At 38.1% G+C, this 22,123-nt stretch overlaps 1 protein-coding gene across 1 annotated transcript in view; it reads left to right on the top strand.

Moving 5' to 3' along the window:
- RASGRP3 (RAS guanyl releasing protein 3) overlaps positions 1 to 22,123 on the top strand; it is a 34,259-nt gene that overhangs the window by 11,441 nt on the left and 695 nt on the right. The window contains exons 2-15 of the mRNA XM_053460685.1: positions 15 to 171; positions 2,234 to 2,339; positions 2,897 to 2,959; positions 3,776 to 3,907; positions 4,992 to 5,139; positions 9,766 to 9,939; positions 10,432 to 10,548; positions 10,999 to 11,274; positions 12,451 to 12,528; positions 17,702 to 17,815; positions 18,821 to 18,936; positions 19,812 to 19,959; positions 20,369 to 20,405; positions 21,351 to 21,476. Coding sequence (XP_053316660.1) covers positions 102 to 171; positions 2,234 to 2,339; positions 2,897 to 2,959; positions 3,776 to 3,907; positions 4,992 to 5,139; positions 9,766 to 9,939; positions 10,432 to 10,548; positions 10,999 to 11,274; positions 12,451 to 12,528; positions 17,702 to 17,815; positions 18,821 to 18,936; positions 19,812 to 19,959; positions 20,369 to 20,405; positions 21,351 to 21,476 — 1,705 coding nt within the window. The 5' untranslated portion in view covers positions 15 to 101. The remainder of the gene's footprint in view (positions 1 to 14; positions 172 to 2,233; positions 2,340 to 2,896; positions 2,960 to 3,775; positions 3,908 to 4,991; positions 5,140 to 9,765; positions 9,940 to 10,431; positions 10,549 to 10,998; positions 11,275 to 12,450; positions 12,529 to 17,701; positions 17,816 to 18,820; positions 18,937 to 19,811; positions 19,960 to 20,368; positions 20,406 to 21,350; positions 21,477 to 22,123) is intronic.

Genomic DNA, 22,123 nt, shown 5'->3' with positions numbered 1-22,123 from the left:
TTTTTTTTTAACAGCACTAGTGAGAATTGACTAAGATATCCTGCATGCATCACAAAAGCATCTCCATTATAATGTTCTGGATCTTTGATGATTGAGCAAAAATGGGTTCTACTGCCTTCAGGAAAGCAGCTACACTGGATGAACTTTTATACACGTGCATTGACCTGTTTGGTATGATTATCGGTACTTTTATTGGATCTATTTAACATCTATTATGTTTTAAAAAAAATATCTTAAAAATGCTTTGAGGAATTGCACCAAAAAAAGCTAAGCGGAATTATGTTTCTAAAATGTATGATACATCCTACCACCAACCTTTGATAGATATAGTTTTAGTCTTCTTGCATACAAACATAGAGGAGAATGTAGCTCAACTCAACTGAGAAATTATTTCTTACAACGGGTCGAATGAACATGGATATTGATAAAATTAATGAAATGTAGGCATCACTTCAGAAGACATCTTTGAAAAAGCCTTCTCAGATGTTACAGATGTTACAGTGTTGATGATTTCTGTCAGCCATAAAGAATGTATTTGGGGAGGATTTGCCATAAACTGGCTCGTCTCACAGTTCTTAGCAACCTTTGCTAATGCCAACGTAGGGTAAAGTAAGTGTTGTGATTTTGGCTAATACTACATGAGAGTCCTAATGACAGTACTTGCAATACTATGAGCTCTCGGGGGGTTTGTAGACTCACCATGTTTTCAATAGAGTATGATGGTACAAAATGTTAGTTGTTCTGTACAGGAATTAAAACTCAGGTAAAATACAAGACTTGAGGACTGTGCTTAACACATTTGGTGTACATGAATACATTGGTGGCAATTAACAGAGTTATTTACTTCAGGTATTTATGTAGAAATGTATGGTACTAGCTCGAAACAGAGTTAGAATCAGCTTAAGCTGTGATAGAGAGAGCTCTTGTGCCACACATTAACCACTATTGGATGGCAACCTGATTGTGCTTGCTTAATGCCTCTTTTACACTAAAAAATAATTGCGCATGAGTAGTATATGGAGGGCCAAACTATTGGGACTTGGCAACTATCGTAATGATCATTATTATCACTTTGTTAGAGATACTTTTAGTTTCTTATACACCAAGTACTATAGTTGTGCCCTAAAAATTCAAGCTCTTTTTAGTAAAACTAAGGAATAGATAAATTCCGCACCATATCTATTTCACGACTATCTGTGAAGAAAACTTCTAATACTTTGCCAAGTATTAAGCAGGTTGTAAATTCTAGAATAATTGCTGCTTTTAATTGGAATGTGTGATTCACACTGAGACTATCACATCTGAACTGCTTGAATGTGTTACTTTTCCGTAGGCCTGAGATGTTAGCCAAGTTAGATGAAAGATTTTGTTTTTTTTGGCTTTTTCATTGTAATTAAGAGTAGATACAATAGAATATTTAAATTCCATCATTAAAATTATGTTAGTTATAAATTAAAAACAGTGTATCATCTGGAACCATACACAAAGAGGCATTTTTACAATTATGTTTTGTCCAGATCCTGAGCACTTCCTTTGCGACAGGAAGCAATGAGTACAGTGAGAAAGTGTCTCCCCATCTTGCAGGAATCCTGTGCAAGTTGGCAGAAACCCTGGGAAACATTGCCCATGTTTGTGTGTTCCGCTGTAAACACTCAAACTGTTGGGGGTGTGGAGCAGTTATATACGAGGGTGTCATTTGAGCCCCAACTTGTTTTTTGGGGGGCTTGTTTTGGGGCATGGGTTGGTAAGACTGGACTGTTTGTATCTATAGTGCTGATTGCCAAATACCTTTGGGGCTCCTATAGGAATAAGCCCTTTTGGCATGCAAGTTGTGATTTCTACTCAATGAATTCTTTATGCGTAATAAAGATGGAAAGTTTGTCCTGCAAGAAGGAGCAAGCTGGAAACACAGTTTTTTTTTTAAGTCACTGATTTACCTATGCATTTTCAGGGGTAACAAAGCTCTTCTTGCAGGAGAGGTGCATTGAGGTTTGACTTTTTATAATGTATAGTGACGTTGATGTGAGTTAAAACCAGAACTCTACTGTATGCTCTCCAGGCAGCCACCCCCTTATAGAACTGGATTTGCCCAACAGGCATAAGGTTGCTTGGCTTTAACTACCCCCTTACAAAATGTACACTTTATTGCACTTGACATTGAATGTTATCACACCACAAGCTAATTAAATACGTATTATTGGATCACTGATTGTCTCTGCATATATTTTGACAGATGAGAAAGGTGAACTCAACAATGACAATGTTTTGCCAAGAACTGTCTTGTTAATGCATCGTTGGTATCTGTCTTCTACTGAGCTTGCTGGCAAACTTCTCTCAATATATCCTTTGTGTTTTGGGGTTTTACTGCTAAAGTGGGACTGTCATATTTTACATTCTGGGCAAAAAAATGTTATTTTTACACTGATATATAATATATAATTAATGTTTTCTTTTCCTTTTCACCTTTTAGTGTTGACATAAAAATTACGTCTGTTTTTTTCTGTTGTGCTGACACATTGCATGTTTAAATTGGGTTCCTTCCTCTAAGATATCTGTGATAACAGCTTTACAGAGGGCAGCTGTAAAAGATCTCTACACCTAGATGATCTTGAGCAGTCTGTAAAAACAATATAAAAGAATATAAAAATATGTACACCCAGCCTCTGGCCGTACGTACATCATTTAGAAGCCGCTGGCCTTTAAGTACCAAGGCTGCTTAGTCATCCCTAGTCTGGCCCTGGTCATCTTCTTTTGGACCCCAAATCCTCTGTTCTTAAAATGTTTTGTGTATATATAATTACATTTCAGTTATTATATGCAAAATGCACACATGCATAGTGGATATGCTTAATTTAAAACAATTTTTTTTGGAAAAAGTCTTCCTTAACCTTCGTACTTATCGTGATGCCAGTGGAGAGCACTGCAATGACCTACGTCTAAAGACCTGCTACTTTATGAGGTAAATTATGTTGTAAGTAAAATCTTGTCTGTCCTTAGTACTTGTTTTTAAAGTTTGGGCGAAGAAGCAACACGTTGCAACCGGCAGCTTGAGAGCATCCTCACCTTGCAGCACCCGGGGCAGCTGCCCCTCTTCCCCCAAGGAAGTTATGACACTGATCATTCACCTCAAAGGATTAAGCTGAATTTCAAATAATATTTAAATTCAAACACCTTTGTTTTGCATAAAGAATCCCCGGCTCATTTTTTAGATTCTTGTGGCAAAATTGGTTCAATCTCATAGTGAAAGTATTTATTTATAGAATTCAAAATGTATCTTTATTTGCATTGTTTTGAATGGCCAATCCAAATGTAGCATAACATTTGTAACACTCTCTTCCCCTCCTTCTTTTCTTCTCTCTCTCTCTGCTTTCTTCTTTCTCTCTCTCTTAATCTTTCTTCTCCCTCAATCTCTCTTTTACTCTACTTTATTTTTCTGTCTCTCCCTTTTTCTTTCTTCGTCTCCCTCTCTGCCCCTGTCATCTCACCCTTTAGCACAGAATACTTTAACACCGTATTCCCGCTTTTTCTTCTGTATCATCGTTTACTACCCTCAGGTCCCTCAGCAACAGCACTTATCTCCGATCTCCTTGTGTGTCACCATTAACACCCCTGCTGCTCCCTCCTCATAGCCATTACCCTTGGGAATTACCCCTGACCCACTACTGGGCTTATTTAGCTCAAGATATAGTACTTATCATTCTATAGTGTTTATGTATATATGTTTTCTTGCAATGTTCTTTCTTCATCATGTCATTGCATTTTATATTGTTCATAGATACTGGATTTTGGAATTCCCAGCAGAGTTTAATTTGGATTTGGGTTTAGTTCGTCTGACGGAGGAGTTCAGAGAACTAGCAAGTCAGCTGGGATACGAAGAACACATCCACCTTATAGACATTTCCAGCATGTAAGTCTGTTCACTGCACATTTTGTAAAGAATAACTATTACTCATTTGAGCATGTTTTCAATAAATTAGTCATGCAGACACCAGGCTATCAATGTTAGGACATGTAAGGTCACAGAAGTAAAAAACCAGCTAAATTATTTCTTCCAGCCTTATAAGGCACTATGGTGTTTGCTGGCAGTTGTTGGTCATTTGTAACCAAATATCTACACAATTGTAGTTAATGTTTTTGAGACAGGGTACCCATTTTTTAAGTTTGTTAAATTTCCTTATAAAGCACCAGCTGATTCTGTAGCACTATTACAGAGGTGAATACAAAATTAACAAGGTGGATTTGACGTGGCCTGCCTCTGATGAGCAATTTATGGGAGTGCATGTGCCTCTTTTGGGGGTCCCTAAGTGACCATCTAATCGACTTATCTGGTAGTAAAGCTACTATTCAGTTAAAAAGAGACACACTCGCCATCATAACATATGATAGCTCAGTGGTTCCCCTAAAATGTTGTTTGGTCCTCCTTACAAATGCATGAGGGGATTCTGCATCCATGTGGTATACTCGCTATTACTGTCAGTCAACTCCAGCTGAGACGAGAGAGGTTCTAGGGTAGCGATCTAACGAGACCCTTTCATTTCAATGGACTTTTTGTTTTGTTGATTTTGTGGAGTACACAAAAAATGTGGGATTGTATTTTGTCATTAACAGTCCACATCGTCATTACTAAAAATGTCCCATGATTTTATGTGATGTATCAAGGAAACATCCAAATACAGTAACTCCTTTCTTTGATATATATTTAGGACAAAGTATAGTAAAAGCATATGAGTTACCGGCATTCGGCCCCAACAAGAAGAAAGAAACACTAAATCCTGTTAACACTTAACAGGACTTTCATAGCTACGCAGCCCTGTTGTGAAAGAACATGTTACAAATCATCAAGCTGTACTATGTTTGTTTAATCCATTGTTCTAGAACTCATGACTTGCGTGGAGAGTGCTTAGAAAAATAATTGTGCATTCATTACAATAAGAGGTTTCTGGCAGTGGTTGGTGAATGGCGATTGTACACGTTGTTACTTTTGTTTGCAGCCCATCGTATGACTGGATGCGACGAGTCACGCAGAGGAAGAAAACATCAAAGAAAGGGAAGGTTTGCCTTCTGTTTGACCATCTGGAGCCCATCGAGCTTGCAGAGCATCTAACGTTTCTGGAATATAAGGCTTTCAGAAGGATATCTGTAAGAATGATTATTGTTCTATTCTTTTCTGGCAAATCTTCTGTGTTGAATGCAGCGCAGATACAATATAATGTTCTTATCTCCCTAGACCAGGATGCACTTTTGTTAGAGTGCTTGTGTAATCTAATGTATTGTATGTGTTATTTCAGCCTACAGATGAATTCTTGTTGCTAATCTGAGCATTCGAAATATGCAATTAATGATGTGGGTGGATTTCACGATTATAAACTGTCAGGTCTATTCACTAAAGAGCAAGTTATTGCAACAAAATGTGCACAAGATGCACTATATATATAAATATATATATATATATATTCACCAATCACAACTTGCATATGCACAAAAAGCACTTTAATCACATACACTTGAAGACAGTAGATTCAACATAATGTGAGTTGAAAAAAGCAAACAACTATCAGATACATTAAAATATTGATGGCTTAGGAGGGAAAGTGAGGTGGCGTGTGTGTCACCATATCCCTCTCCCCTGTCAGTGATTTTACTGGCATGGGGTGGTATTTAAAAAACCTCCACAGGGACTATAGGACCCAACTATACCCACATCTCCACCTCAGTGGGATGATTGTTTAAATATATTTATATAGTGTGGCAGGTGCTCCTCCTCCCCTCTGTCTCCCGTCCATTGGTGTTAAAATATCCTTAATCCCTTGGAGAAGCATGGTGTCTCACCCCCTTCACAGTGTCTGTCATCTCAGATAGAGAGAGTAGTATTTAAACTAAAATCTAAAGTAGATAAAGAGGATGAATTCAATCCACTCAACCTCTGGATGCCAGGAGAGTGGACATGACACTCAAAGGGTGAAAACCACATGGAAGAGGTTGTTTTGTTCCTACGTGATGACAAGCGCTTAGTTGAGTTTGTGCCCAGGATGACCGTACCCTATACCCAATAATGACGCACACACTTTATTAGGTGCAAATATAATTTCCACAGCTTTATTTAAAGGTCAATGTCAAAACAGACCACCATGGTTAAAACATATATAACAGATTTCCCTTTTATTAACAATGACAATGACCCCCCATAATAAACACATTAACCGTATAACAATGGCACCAACACGTACCAGGTGCCTCCACCTTAACACATTGACCACAGTAGGGGCATACCAAGACACCCCTACCAGACAGTTTAACCAAATTATAAACCATGTAGGGGCATACCGAGATACCCCTACACCACCAACTTAACCAAACAACCAATGCAGGGGCATACCGAGACACCCCTACACCACCCCAGGTTCCGAGCCACAGGCCAGCTCGAAACCTACCAAACTAACTTGAACCAAGTCAAATTAGTAAACAAAACCACAAAATCCACCGTATTAAACAATAATCCCCAACTATCCCCGCCGCTGTGACAAAACGGGGTAGTCACCCCCACAACCCTCTAGTAAAGGGAGGGAGGGTGGGACAACCAGGATTTAGAAAAGCAGTTAAGTGACCGTTTACAAAATGGTTGCCACTTATATACCTTGATAGTAACCCCACCCATAACAAATTTGAACCAATTAAATTAAATCACTCCTTATGCACACCACCTACCTCTGTCAAGGCCCACTCCACCTAAGCTGCGCTGTTCCATGGGCTTCAATATGCTTCATCAGTGGTCAATGAAGCACTCAGTTCCCAGTTTTGTTTCTTTTTTCAGGCTGTTGCATTACCTCAACACTGACTAGTATAGGACATTTCTGACTCTCCACCCTCTAAGTTTTAAGTGTTATATCAATTATTCAACTACAAAACCCAGCACCATACCTATCAATTATTCATGGGACACTCCAACTTCTAAGCATCCAAATTGGTGCTCTTCTTACTGGTACATCACAGTTAAAATCCCTGCTTTAATACAGACGGCTTCATCGCCTCCTGACAATGGCTTTCAAAAAGACTATTATTAGAGACCTTTGGTTTCCACTATAAATGAGTCACTGCAATAGAATCTATTAAAAGATTAATATTTGATGAGCCTCAGGGTCAACTCACTTCCTAGGTATGGTTAATTGCCTGTCTGAACTCACCTCTTTTCTCCTCATCTTGCCTCTGAAAAGGCTGCCAGAGCCAATAATAATCTTTTTCCAATTAAACAGTAACTTATTAAGCTTAAATGCATATATAACAAAGCTTATCTTGGCTTCCTAGATTTTTTAGATCTATGCCTTGCTATATTACTTTTTGTACCTCTTTTTGGCTACTATCAAATATCAAACTGGCTCTCAGATTTGTCTGTCTGGCCCTTAACTGCTACACGGAAATATCTACTCCACATATAAATTATATTATTTGTATATATATTATATGTACGTAAGTGCAAAATGTAGGATCTGGAAAAGTGACAGGTCCATTTAAGAAGAAAAAGAGACCTTGTCCTCTAAATTCTCTATATATAGAGTGATACTAATGGGAATTACAAGGACAAAAGTGTCACATGTGAAAGAGAAAATGTTGCATGTTGAATAAGATCAATATAAGTTAGATAAAATGTTAAGCTTATATGGGGGACTTGAGAAGATGAAAAAACACTAGTGATCAAGCACAACAAAAGAATAAGTGTGATGTGAAATGAATATTTTTTTTTTACCAATGTATATATAGATATTATACAGTTTTTATAATTATAAAAATCAACAACGAAGGATAATATAGTGTAGTATATAAATCAATATGTGGATATAGTAAATAACTCGACAGTTTGAAGGGGCAGATGGGGGGTAGTTTGAAGGGGCAGAGGGGGGTAGTTTGAAGGGGCAGATGGGGGGGTAGTTTGAAGGGGCAGAGGGGGGGTAGTTTGAAGGGGCAGGGGGGGTAGTTTGAAGGGACAGGGGGGGGTAGTTTGAAGGGGCAGAGGGGGGGTAGTGGGGGGGGCGCCAGAGGAGTAGTTCGCACAGGGCGCCAAAACACCTAAGGCCGGCTCTGAGTATGATATTCAGAATGCGTAAGGGTTGCCATCCAATTATCTCCTTAAAGCAGACCCCAAGCAACCGGATTATCTGATTATCTTCTATATATATATATATGTATAGAGAGAGAGAGAGAGAGAGAGAGACTCCGAGAGACTCCAAGAGAGCACAACACAGAAGCGGAAAGTGAGTAAAAGCAATAGACTTTAATAAAAAGAAACAATCTCCGCACTTACATCTCAATGAATAAAAAAACATCCAGCATGTGGTCCACCAGAGACTTGATCCTGAAGGAATGCAGGACACCGGGGTATTGGAGATCAAGCCACACACTTGGTGTTTTTTTAATTCACTGAGATTGATACATAGATAGGTAATATTTTTCATATTTTTTTCCCATCACACTTATTGTTTTGTGGTGTGCGGTCGCTGGTGTTTTTTCATCTTTTCAAGTTTTGGATTTGAGTTTATTAACACAATAGTTGGGTTTGTTTCTTGCACTTTATATTTATATTTGTATCATAGATGTTTCTGTTATTTATTTGTTCACCGTGTGTATTACGTGCTACTTTTTGATTGTATGGGTTTCTATTTCTTCAAATATTTTCATGTATTACCGTATTTGCTCGATTATAAGACGACCCCCCAAAATCTAAATATTAATTTAGGAAAAAAACAAAAAGCCTGAATATAAGACTACCCTATAGGAAAAAAGTTTTACTAGTAAATATTAATTCATGTAAACAATTTTTTCATATTTAATAAAAGCTATGATTGAGAAAAATATATATTTTTTTATTTCCTTTTATTTGCCAACCTGCCCCCCCCAGTTATGCACATCTGCCACCAAGGTTGCCACTCTGCCCCCAGAAATGCCTTAATCCCCCTTTATTTGCCACTCTGCCCCATGATGTGCCTTTTAACCCTCTATATGCCACTCTGCCTCCAGAAATGTCTTATGCCACTCTGCCCCATGATATGCCTTTTAACCCCCTATATGCCAGAGTGGCATATAGGGGGTTAAAAGGCATTTCTGGAGGTATATATATATATAACTGCTAACAGCAATCAAACTCCTATCAAGCCAAGGCAGCCAGTACATGCTGGAACCTGGGGATGATAGGAGTTTGAGTACAGCCTCCCTATGCCATGCTACCACCCCCCCCCCTTACACATCCATGCTATCACACACACACTCATTCACAAACATTTAAATACTCATTCATTCCATTAATCACACATACACACACACTCAAACCCCCCACCCCCTTACCTGAACTGCAGATCTCCCACTCGCAGACTTCTGCAGGGTCCCGGCTGTGCGAGCAACTTCTCTGGCCCCGCCCCCAGAGGAAGGAGGGGGAGGCAGAATTATGTGACACTCTGCTAGCTTCCTGCTGCTAATAGAAGAGACGCTGCTCGGGACCAAAGCACCGGTAAGCAGCCTGGCCCCAGCAGACATTTTTTTGAGGTCTAATTAGAAGACGACCTCGATTATAAGACGAGGGGTATTTTTCGAGCAAATATGGTACTTAGTGAATGGGTTCTATAAAAAGGATGTTCTTTACATTCTATTCATATAACATAGTATCATAGAACTTGGCCTGATGTGAACCCTCTTCTTGTAATGATGTATATAACTGTGTGACTGAAACTGAAAATGTAAAAAAATACATTTATCTCATATATATTTATTTGCAACTAGTTTATAGACTACCAAAGCTATGTTATCCACGGATGCTTGGAGAACAATCCAACTTTGGAAAGGTCCATCGCTCTGTTCAATGGAATCTCTAAATGGGTGCAGATTATGGTCCTCAGTAAGCCTACTCCGCATCAAAGGGCAGAAGTTATTACCAAGTATATTAACGTAGCTCAGGTAAATCTGTAGCATTAATCAATATTCTATGTCGTTTCAAGTTAATAATGAAAAGGAACAGAGCAAATGACCCATACACTGTAATCTAATAACTATGAGTTAACAATGGTTTTGTCCCTCCCATCAAACTCATTGCAGAAATAGTTGTTCATTGTGTAGAACTTTGCCTCATTCATAATTTCTGAAGGAATGTTTAAATGTCATGTGACACAAAAGTGGACGCTGATAGGCTGATGCCACCGAAACTTTACATTTTACTTAGCATACCAGCAAGCTCAATATTTTTTACATTATTTGTTCAAAATATTTATTAAAGGAGACACCGCTCATCTAAGTGTTCCTTTGATGTATATTGGATGAAGATATAAGTAAAAATTTAATTGACTATTGACCATGAATATAAAAGTTAGTAAAGGTTAAATATAATTTGATAATAAATAATAACACTGCTTTATTTATAATTCTATAACAATGTGAATGTTCCTATTGCAGAAATTGCTTGACTTACAGAATTTTAATACACTGATGTCTGTTGTTGGAGGACTGAGCCATAGTTCCATATCACGTCTCAAAGATACTCACTCACACCTCTGTACAGAGGTCATAAAGGTATGGAATATGAAGAAAGCCAAAGTAACAAAGCTGGATATTAAATTCTGCTATCTTAATATTTATTAGAATGCAGAGGGAAAATTAAAAAAAACTCAGTTTGCACAAATTACTTTTCTGGTATATATATATATATATATATATATATATATATATATATATATATACAGAAAATAAGATGAATGTTGTATTACGTAATGCTATTTGTTTTTGATGAATACAATAATAAATAAAAAAAATATAAATATATATTATTTATTATTATTATTTTATTTTTGTCTTTATTGACAAAATAAAATGACAAATGTCTACAATCCAACTATAAATGCATGGAAGATGGTATAAGCCATTAGGTCAAAGATTATTAGCCCAATAGCCCAATAGAAGGAGGTTGTCCCACTATTGGCAGTTTTAATGTTTAACTTTTTTTTATTATTATTTTAATTACAGATCTGGAATGAAATGACTGAGCTGGTCTCATCCAATGGAAACTACTGTAATTATCGCAAAGCCTTTGCAGAGTGTGAAGGATTTAAAATCCCTATATTAGGTGTTCATTTAAAAGACTTGATAGCTGTGCATGTTGTCTTTCCTGACTGGGTAAATGAAAATAAAGTGAATGTCGTCAAGATGCATCAGTTATATGTAACACTAAATGAACTGGTGTCACTTCAGAGTGCTTCTCATCACTTAGATACGAATATGGATTTAATTAATCTCCTAACGGTATGTACCTTATTTAAAATAGATATCTATATATATATATATATATATATATATATATATATATATATATATATATATATATATATATATATAGATAGATATATATATTGATTTAGTATATATCTTCATTCTAGAAAATAAAATTTAATTATTTTAAGAATATGTCATTGACATAGGAAATGTTGCTACTTCATTAAATAAGAGACAAATGGTAAAAAGCATACTAGGATGTATGGGAATAAGTTAACAGTAGTAGGGTGTATTTTTCTTTGCTTTGTCTACCTTATACTGTCAGATTACTTGGTTAATATTTTATTCAATACACACATTGTATATATCATTAAAAGGTATTTCATGAAAGTGTTTTAAAAATATAATAATTTAATAATAGTAACATGTCTTTTAACATCATTACTATAACTCATACCCTCGTGAATCTTAAGTCATGCGTCAATGGTACCGTAAATCATCAAATCATTTTGAGATTATCAAAAATGATAATTGGTAAAGAAAAATACTATTAATGAAAAATAAGTCTAGTGCACTCATTATATTTTAATGTTATTTTTTTGTTTACACATAGGGCTCGTATGGCAAATCAGGTTACAACATCATATGGTCATCATGAGACTAGATTAATCTGGATCTATTTTGATTTGTGTTTTAGGTTGACATGATTTTATTCTTATGCCTGATGGCGTAGAAGTGGTTGTAGGGCTGGGATGATACCTCGGTATCCTATTCACCTTGCCCTAAGCCCATCTACAGCAGCCACTGAATTTACTGCTCATTACTGTGATATGATGTCATATTCCAGTGCTCTGCCCTTCATGTTTAGCATTGGGTATAGCATAATATGGAGGCTTTCTCTATAGTGTAAATGGGCCAGCTAGGAAAACCAGAGAGCTGCCCTGTAACTGGTTCATTGAGCAGTGGCACACTAGATAATACAATCTTCTCTCGGTTTTAATGGTTTTTGCTGCCCTTGATCTGTTGCCTTAGTCAGCATATGTCAGAGTATGACACTTACCTTTTTCAACCAATAGATCATATAGGATTATATTAAATAAATGTTAAATGTTCAAAGCTATGGCATACATTGGCTCCTTATAGCCAAACAGCAAGAGTGAAATATTCCATTCATTCCATTAACATCTTCTTGATTTTATTTTTAAGCTATCACTTGACTTGTATCACACAGAAGATGATATTTATAAGCTTTCGTTAATGCTTGAACCAAGGAATCCAAAATCGGTAAGACATGCTTTAATATACTGATATTTTTTTTTTGTTTTACTACAAACCAGGCTTGCCAAACTATATAGAACAATAGAGGTTTGTATAACATGATTCTGCAGTTTGAAGTTTGAAAAGTGGTCTTATCCCATTAGAAAGCAATGCATTTTTATGATTGAACCATTTCATTAGTTTATTTGACAATATAACACATTTTTTTTTCTCCAGAACCTCTTCCTATACTCTATATGAAAATGCTAATAATAGAGATTTATAGAGTTGATCCTATTCATTTATTAAAAAATCACGTTGAATTGGTCTAAAAAAGCAAATTAACCCCTTCAGGACAATGGGCGGTCCCTAAACCCATTGAAAACAATGCATTTTGCATACATGTACGGGCTTTGTCATTAAGGGGTTAAAACATAATCCTTGTTAATACTCCATAAAAAACGTCTTACTAGCCGTTGACGGAAACGTACTAATCAGGCTACTCAATGTTAGATATGCTGAAAATCAAAATTTCCAGATTTACTTGCTCATCGCATTTGGGTTGGACTAGCCTTGTTCATTAGGAATTAACTTACTGTTGTAGGTTAGTCTTGCCTTCCACATAACTTTAATAGATTATAACAAAAATCATCAGAAATAATTGTTTCTGTTAATGCGCAGAGTAGCAATGGTGTATGGTATGGTCAGATGGTAGCAATGGTGTGGTCAGATGTTTTTCTGAAAGTCAACAAAATGGGGACTCATTTAACACAAAAAAGAAAAATAAGTATCTTCTTAGGGTTTTTTTTTATAGTGGTTTAATCATTTAATATATTTTTGTAGGATATTTAGTTTTTTTAACTATCATGCTCTAGTAGACATCTTTTGAGATATAATGGAGGCAGGAGACCAAAGAAAAATGTTTGTAAATCCCATTGCACAGCACTAGAAAAATAGCATAACTATAGGGATTTTAAAATCACAAAATGAAACCAAGGTCAGATTAGGTTTTAAGCACAGAATGGTACAACAACTTAACATTCTTTTTTGAATTTGAGATTTCATCCCTGAATTAGCAATAATACAAATGCTAGACTATGCTAGTTATTTACAGTCTGCTAACAAATCCATACAGACATTGCCCTTTAACAGAATGACATTTTTTTTCTTAAATAAATCAATGAATAATCACTGACCTTCTACTAGCTCAGCTCGTCATGCATAATTTGTTTCCCCACCCAATGTCTGGGTAAAATATTAAATATAAATATTTGAGGGTTTATCCCTCAAACCTTTGTCCAGATATGGTATATATTTGGATTATGCTCTAGCAGGATAAAGTTACCCAGCCAGGGCAGTTGGCAATTATGATTCATTGTATAATGTATTTTTAATTCTATATAATTGTATATTATTTAATATTATTAAAATTTTAAAGAAAACAAAATTGTAATGGGAATATATATATAATAATGATTGTAGCCAGGGCCAGCCCTATAATGGGGCAGACTGGGGCAATTGCCCCAGGCGGCACTTTAGAAGGGGCGGCACTTTGCTGCCCCAAGCGCTTTTTTTTTTGTTTGTTTTTTGAAGCGGAGGAGAGAGAGAGGGGCACCGAGTGGTTTTCGCTTACCCGCTCGGCGCCCCTCTCTCTCTCTCCTCTGCGGCGAGTCTCCCTGTTCGGTCCCGGTGCCGGCTTGTAATGCAGAGCGCCGGAAGTGACGTCAATTTCCGGCGCTCAGCATTACAAGCCGGCACCGTGGCAGAGCAGGGAGACTCGCAGCAGGACTGTTTAAAGGTAAGTACCGGGGGCGGGGGAATCGTAGATTATGGCGTCGGCGAAGTTTAAAATGCCCCCCCCGACGTCGGCGGGGGGGGGCGACGTTTTAAACTTCGCCCCAGGCGGCGTTAAGTCTTCGGCCGGCCCTGATTGTAGCTATAGTTTTATGGCATTTTAAACATTATACCAAGTTATTTTTTTAAAAAAATGTGTTATCTTTAGGTGAAAAGGGAATCAATGACCACTTCTAGGGTCAAATAATAACTGGGGATGGAAATCACAATCTGGCAACTGTCCCCTGAAAACAGAGACATCTTGTCACCCTACTTTAGAATACAGTGGGGCAAAAAAAGTATTTAGTCAGCCACCAATTGTGCAAGTTCTGCCACTTAAAAATATGAGAGAGGCCTGTAATTTTCACCATAGGTACACTTCAACTATGAGAGACAGAATGGGGGGAAAGAATACAGGAAATCACATTGTAGGATTTCTAATGAATTCATTGGTAAATTGCTCGGTAAAATAAGTATTTGGTCACCTACAAACAAGCAAGATATCTGGCTCTCACAGACCTGTACCATCTTCTTAAAGAGTCTCCTCTGTCCTCCACTCATTACCTGTATTAATGGCACCTGTTTGAACTTGTTATCAGTATAAAAGACACCTGTCCACAACCTCAAACAGTCACACTGCAAACCCCACTATGGCCAAGACCAAAGAGCTGTCGAAGGACACCAGAAACAAAATTGTAGACCTGCACCAGGCTGGGAAGACTGAATCTGCAATAGGCAAGCAGCTTGGTATGAAGAAATCAACTGTGGGAGCAATTATTTGAAAATGGAAGACATACAAGACCACTGATAATCTCCCTCGATCTGGGGCTTCACGCGAGATCTCACCCCGTGGTGTCAAAATGATCACAAGAACAGTGAGCAAAAATGCCAGAACCACACGAGGGGGCCTAGTGAATGACCTGCAGAGAGCTGGGACCAAAGTAACAAAGGCTACCATCAGTAAAACACTAAGCCGCCAGGGACTCAAATCATGCAGTGCCAGACGTGTCCCCCTGCTTAGGCCAGTACATGTCCGGGCCCGTCTGAAGTTTGCTAGAGAGCATTTGGATGACCCAGAAGAGGACTGGGCGAATGTCATATGGTCAGGTAGAACTTTTTGGTAGAAACTCAACTTGTCGTGCTTGGAGGAGAAAGAATGCTCAGTTACATCCAAAGAACACCATACCTACGGTGAAGCATGGGGGTGGAAAAAGCATGCTTTGGGGCTGTTTTTCTACAAAGGGACCAGGACGACTGATCCGTGTAAAGGAAAGAATGAATGAGGCCATGTATTGTGAGATTTTGAGTGAAAACCTCCTTCCATCAGCAAGGCCATTGAAGATGAAATGTGGCTGGGTCTTTCAGCATGACAATGATCCCAAACACACCGCCCGGGCAATGAAGGAGTGGCTTTGTAAGAAGCATTTCAAGGTCCTGGAGTGGCCTAGCCAGTCTCCAGATCTCAACCCCATAGAAAACCTTTGGAGGGAGTTGAAAGTCTGTGTTGCCCAGCGACAGCCCCAAAACATCACTGCTCTAGAGGAGATCTCCATGGAGGAATGGTCCAAAATACCAGCAACAGTGTGTGAAAACCTTGTGAAGACTTACAGAAAACGTTTGACCTCTGTCATTGCCAACAAAGGGTATATAACAAAGTATTGATATGAAATTTTGTTATTGACCAAATACCGTATTGGCTCGGATATAGGCCGCCCCCGTATATAGGCCGCACCCTAAAAGTTTGGTGCTTTTTTAAAGAAAAAGTTTTTTTCTTTAAAAAAGCACCAAAAACATGCTGCCACTCTGTCCTCTCCCCCCCCGAGATATGCTGCCACTCTGTCCTCTCCCCCTCCCCGAGATATGCTGCCACTCTGTCCTCCCCCCCTCCCCGAGATATGCTGCCACTCTGTCCTCCTCCCCCCCCCGACTTACCAGAGCAGACTCCCGGGTGTCTTACGGGGCCGGAGGGGGACATCTATGCACATGGTGTATACAACTCCCGGTGCCGGCACTCAGCGGAAGTGCCGGCACCGGAAGTTGTATACGCGTATTGCGTAGATGTCTTCCGCCGGCCCTGCAAGACACCCGGGAGTCTGCCCTGGTAAGTCGGGGGGGTTAGAATGCATCGTGCGCACGTTCACCGGCAACGGCGCATCGCCGCTGCCGGTGAACGTCCGTGCGATGCGCTTAGACAACCTCCCGTGCCGGTACTCCCCCCGTGGAAAGTGCTGGCAGTGGAGGCTGTCTGAGCGTATCAGACAGTAGGATGCAGGTCCCCTGCACCGCTGCGGGGGATCTGTATCCTAACCCCGCTGCCTGCCCGTCGGGCGCTAGACCCCGAATATAGGCCGCACCCCCACTTTAAAGACTTAAAGTGGGGGGAAAAAGTGCGGCCTAAATTCGGGCCAATACGGTACTTATTTTCCACCATAATTTGCAAATAAATTCTTTAAAAATCAGACAATGTGATTTATGGACTTTGTTGTCTCATTCTGTCTCTCATAGTTGAAGTGTACCTATGGTGAAAATTACAGGCCTCTCTCATCTTTGTAAGCGGGAGAACTTGCACAATTGGTGGCTGACTAAATACTTTTTTGCCCCACTGTATCTACATAATGCCACTGTGGGATACGTTAGGCACTTCTTCATGTAGCTTACAAGGCTAGATTTACCATTAGGAAAACCAGACATGTGCCTAAAGTAAGCCTACCGTGTTTTTAGTGGCACTATAAGGCAAAAGGGAAGGGTTTAATTGTACACTCATCTACTCTACATATGCTTAAACAAAGTCATTCTGCATTCTATCCAATTTAATGTTGATGTCCCTTTTACAATACCTTCAAACATCTGCAAGTTCACCTTGGATTGTTTAATAATTATGTCAACACAAAATACGTCATGACTATTTGCTTAAACATCCTAAATATCAACACGCCATAGTGGTAGATTTGGTAGAGCAAAAAAAAGAAAAGTCAGAACCAGGGACATAAAGTAGGCTCCAGCAGCACCAGGTCTCAGATGATCTCCACAGGTTCTTCTTGAATTTATTATTAAGTTACATTTTATTTATAGATTATGCTATACAACTTCATGTGGAAATCAGATTGCGTTAAGGTTACATGTTTTTGTGTAAAATATTATTTCTATTAATTTAGCATTTATTACTAGTTTGTTTTTGACGAATATTGCTAGTTAGAAATACTACAGATGATTTTCAATAGTAGTTCCCGTACTGTATTTCATATGATATTAAATTAGCTTAGTAAATGCATCCAATAATGTTTTATTAAAAAGTGCTGATGTCATAAGTGTTATGCCTTCTGTTTTTCCATGCTTAGTTTTTAATCACTTATGTGTATCCCAACAGCCAACCTCCCCAACAACTCCTAACAAACCTGTTGTACCACTTGACTGGGCATCAGGAGTGACAACAAAGCCTGATCCTACAATTATTAACAAGCATATACGCAAATTAGTTGAGGTAAGATATGCATGCTTACTTCAAAATATCTTGTCTTTGTTTTATATTGTACAGGTGGTTTGTCAATATGAAAAAGTAGAAGCTGAGAATATCTAAATCTATCACATGGTGTGTCCTGAAGTGTTAGACAAGAAGACCTCCAACCAAATAAGGAGTAGAATGTCCATTCATGATAAGTGCTAATTTCAAAAAAGGAGACCTAAGTATTAAGGATTATAGGTGGTGAATAAGAACTTCACTGTTAAAAACTTGATTGTTGGGAAAGCTGAACAAAAGTTGTGGAATCAGAGCTGAACCTGCAGAGACTTCTACTAGTGGGGTTCTCTGGCTTTTAGCATGTGAAGTCTATTTTTTTTCTATACATAAAACTCAAAGTTTTAAGTGTTAACTGTTCTCACTTTAAAAGTCATGTTTTAACCGATATTCTTAAACTGGAAAAAGTGAGAATTAAGAAACAAACGAAAGATGAATGGGACAACAGGTTTTACATCGGGATAGGTGATAATCAGCTTAGAGTAAGATGCCGTACCAAGCCCTGCTAAAGATGGGTGTGCTGATCTGGACTAGTGGGCCTTAGTAATAACTGTAGAAAACATAGCATATAAAACACAAGACCTTTATTTTTGCAGAAGGAACACATTCTAAGCAGCTTAACAATGCAATGCTGGTCCAAAGTAAAGCAAATATTATTATTTTTCTTTATTAAATAAAGCAAAGGTTATTTCTGGCTTCCCTCAAAATATGTATGTACATATTGACATGTATACTTAAACGGGAAGATCCATGAAAAAAATGCTTTAGTCAGATGGTGGTCAGGAGGAATTCTAACCCAGTCATTCTATTAGTTGCTACAGGTCAGTGAGATATAAATGTGTTAGTTTCATCTCGCAGTTAAAGACAGTAGGACATATTATGATACTTAGGGAAATAAATATTTGGTTCTATGTATGTTTTTGATGTGACAATCGCTATGATCAAAGTGAAAACTGAATTTGTGCTGTGAAGTCTGTTTTTAGAAATTATGATCATGATCACGATGGATATATTTCTCAAGAGGACTTTGAAAGCATAGCTGCTAACTTTCCCTTCCTGGATTCTTTCTGCGTTCTAGACAAAGATCAGTAAGTTGCTTTGAATGACTCAGCCTTGTTATTTGGTGACATTCTAGTCCCCCCAATTTCTTTTTAAGACATATTCGAATTATGTTTGCAGGGCATCATGTGACCTGTGATCTATGTCTGCAATTTAGGGTTTCCATGCATTAATTTGATCTATACCATTAATGCTGAGTTTACTTGTGATTTTCAGTTAATCTATACCTGCAAGGCTGGATTTGTGTGTTATTTGGTTGCTCTATACCTGCAATGCTGTTTCCATGCATTACAAATTTAATCTATACCTCCACATACAGGGTTTGTATGTCTTATTCCGATGATCTAGATCTGCAATTTCAACGTGTTGTTTATTTGATCTATGCCAGAAGTACATGGGGGGGAGCAAAAGAGAGGTGTGACACAGTGAATGAAGGGGCCAAGGGACTCTGGGGGGTGATGACGGACAATGGAACCCCACGGGAGTGGCCCGCACAGGGCGCTTGAACACCTCCCCTGCCCTGTGTGTCTGGAGTGAGGACGACTTTCACGTTGTCACTCTAGGATCAGAAGGAGGGAAGACCGCACTGACTCTGACAGTCTCCTCCTAATCTGCAGAGTCAGTGTGATATGTACTTTTGTTCTTTGTGTTTTTTTTATATTTTTTGGTGTTGAGTGGAGGGCATGATTGCATGCTAGGGTGTTGGGGGTGGGGATTGGCAAGAAAATGCTTGCTCAGCATCCAACTAATATTAAAGACAGCCCTGCCAGATACATGGGGCTCTATGGAATGGAATAGGCCATTGGCCAGATCAGAATGCCCCAAACAATTATTACACCTGACCAGTGGATGCTCATTAGAAGTCGACACAAATATAACAATTATATTATCTTTCTTTCAACAGAGATGGCCTTATCAGCAAAGAAGAAATGATGGCATATTTTCTGAGGGCCAAATCTCAGTTTCACTGTAAAATGGGGCCTGGATTTATTCACAACTTTCAAGAGATGACATATCTGAAACCAACTTTCTGCGAACACTGCGCTGGATTTGTAAGATTTCTCAGTATTTTGGGTGTACTGCACCTTTCTGCATATTTCTCAGAAACAAGTGGGTTCTGAGGTTTTAGGGGGTTTTTTTTAGGAAGAAAAAAAAAGATTACGCACATAAATTACGACAGTTTTTTTTTTTTAAACTCTACCCTTTCTTTATTCTAACGCAACTAGATGACACATTAAGGTTGCTGATGTCCAGCACTTCAACCAGCTTTTGCCAACCTTAAGGAATAAAAAAAAATTCTTCTCACAGACGTTAGAGCTATCCCTGGCAGGATGGGTGTTAAGTCATGTTATATCCTGTTTATCTTAGACAAGCTATTTCTCCTTCCGTCTTTATGACCTGCTTTTCCTTTTTTGTTTTCCACAACTGGTTCCATTAAACTATTTTGCATTTCTTTTTCAGCTCTGGGGTATAATAAAACAAGGATACAAGTGCAAAGGTAGTTGTGAAGTGCCTATTCTCTCGGTGTGTGTACTATTTTAACACATCAACTGGCTACTTACGAACATAAACAAAAGTATACTATGGGTAGTAAGAAAAGCAAGATTGTTTATTATGTATTATTGTCTTTTTTCACATATTTCCGTGTATAATACAAAATGCGTATTTCATGTGAATGATATGGATCATTCAGCTTACAAGATCGGTTTCCTTGTTTGAAAATCAATTGTTTAAAGGTTCTGTTCCACTTAGAGGACATTTTAAGTGCACTCTCTAGTTTGTGCAGATGTTTTTTATTTGTTCATCCGAATGTTTATTCACTACTAAAAAAACACATAAACTTGTAAAATGATGCATGAGGCAAAATTTTACATGATTAAATACTCTTATTCTGCATTTAATTTGAAAGTGAAAATTCCAGCAGGGTAGATGGAAAGTACCTTTATTTTACAGAGATATCCTTCTCCCCTTTTTTTTTGGTTGAAAGGAATAAATATTTGACATAGATTGCAAAATGTGTAGTGCAAATACAGAAAAGACTATGAAGTATTTCAATAAATACCGGTATTTAAGAAAATAAGTGCTCTTATGGCCTATCTGATCTAGCCTGAGGAGGTCCATCTGTACTAAGAACCTTATTAATAGTAAAATGGACAAATTATAATAATATTCAGGTATACATTGTCACTGAGATATGTATTTTAGCGCTGAAAACCATCCAACACCAGTATTATGTTCAGTATTTTAAACATTCACTTTTAAAAGTATTTAGGTTTAGATTTTCCAGTTTTTGCAACCAAATAGCCCAAGCATTTCATTAAAAATGTCCCACTATTATCCTTAAAATTGTTAAAAATAATTTAAATATTTTTATCAATATAAGTTAGTGTGTTTGTTGATACCTCTGGTCAATATAGTTTTTTTGTGTGTTCATCTTTCCCAGATTGTGGTGCCAATTGCCACAAGCAGTGCAAGGACTTGTTAGTATTAGCCTGCAGGAAACTCTCCCGAGGAACTTCTATTGGAAGCAGTCATGGTTCCCTTCCGAGCAGTCCTTCTCTAGCCCCAGGTAAAGTACAATGAAGTGACATATTAAACAAGGTTTATAAAATCTCACAATGGAATAATCTTTTGAATTCATTAGCTTCCGTTTCTGCTGTTTTTAAATGTATGTATGGGCTAGTAAACAGGAACGCAGCTTACCACATCAAAACGCACTGTGGGTACAATAAAGGTAAAGTGGTTCATTACCCAAAGTGGTAATTGGCATGAAAGCTTGCAGGTCCCTGACTTCACTTTACATTATGAAAGGCCAAGCCCAGTAAGCTTCTGGTCCGAGGCATATTTATCCCGTTTGGAACATTGAGATGCACTAATATGTCCTAAGGGAAGTCATCCAAATGACCCTTAAGACATAATATTAAGTCATATTAATGAGTCGTATTTTGTACCAGCAGGGCAATTTTACTCTTGATACACAGGAGATCAGGCTGTCATAACACCGCCTGGAGTCTTCCCTGTCAACAGTAGCCAGCATCAGATCCCTGCTTGATCACTCTTTAATCAACTGCAGTGAGGACCAATGTAACACCATAAAGGGTGCCGAGTAGTTATAAGAGAGAGGCATAATCTCTGTAAAGACCCCAAATTGTTCCCCAGAAAAAAGTTTCAAAAGTAAAAATAAGTATATTAATGGAAAAAAAATCATTTGATTAA

Source organism: Spea bombifrons, chromosome 3 (genome assembly GCF_027358695.1).
Source record: "Spea bombifrons isolate aSpeBom1 chromosome 3, aSpeBom1.2.pri, whole genome shotgun sequence".
Classification (NCBI taxonomy): Eukaryota; Metazoa; Chordata; class Amphibia; order Anura; family Pelobatidae; genus Spea; species Spea bombifrons.
This window is presented reverse-complemented; position numbering and strand designations above follow the sequence as displayed.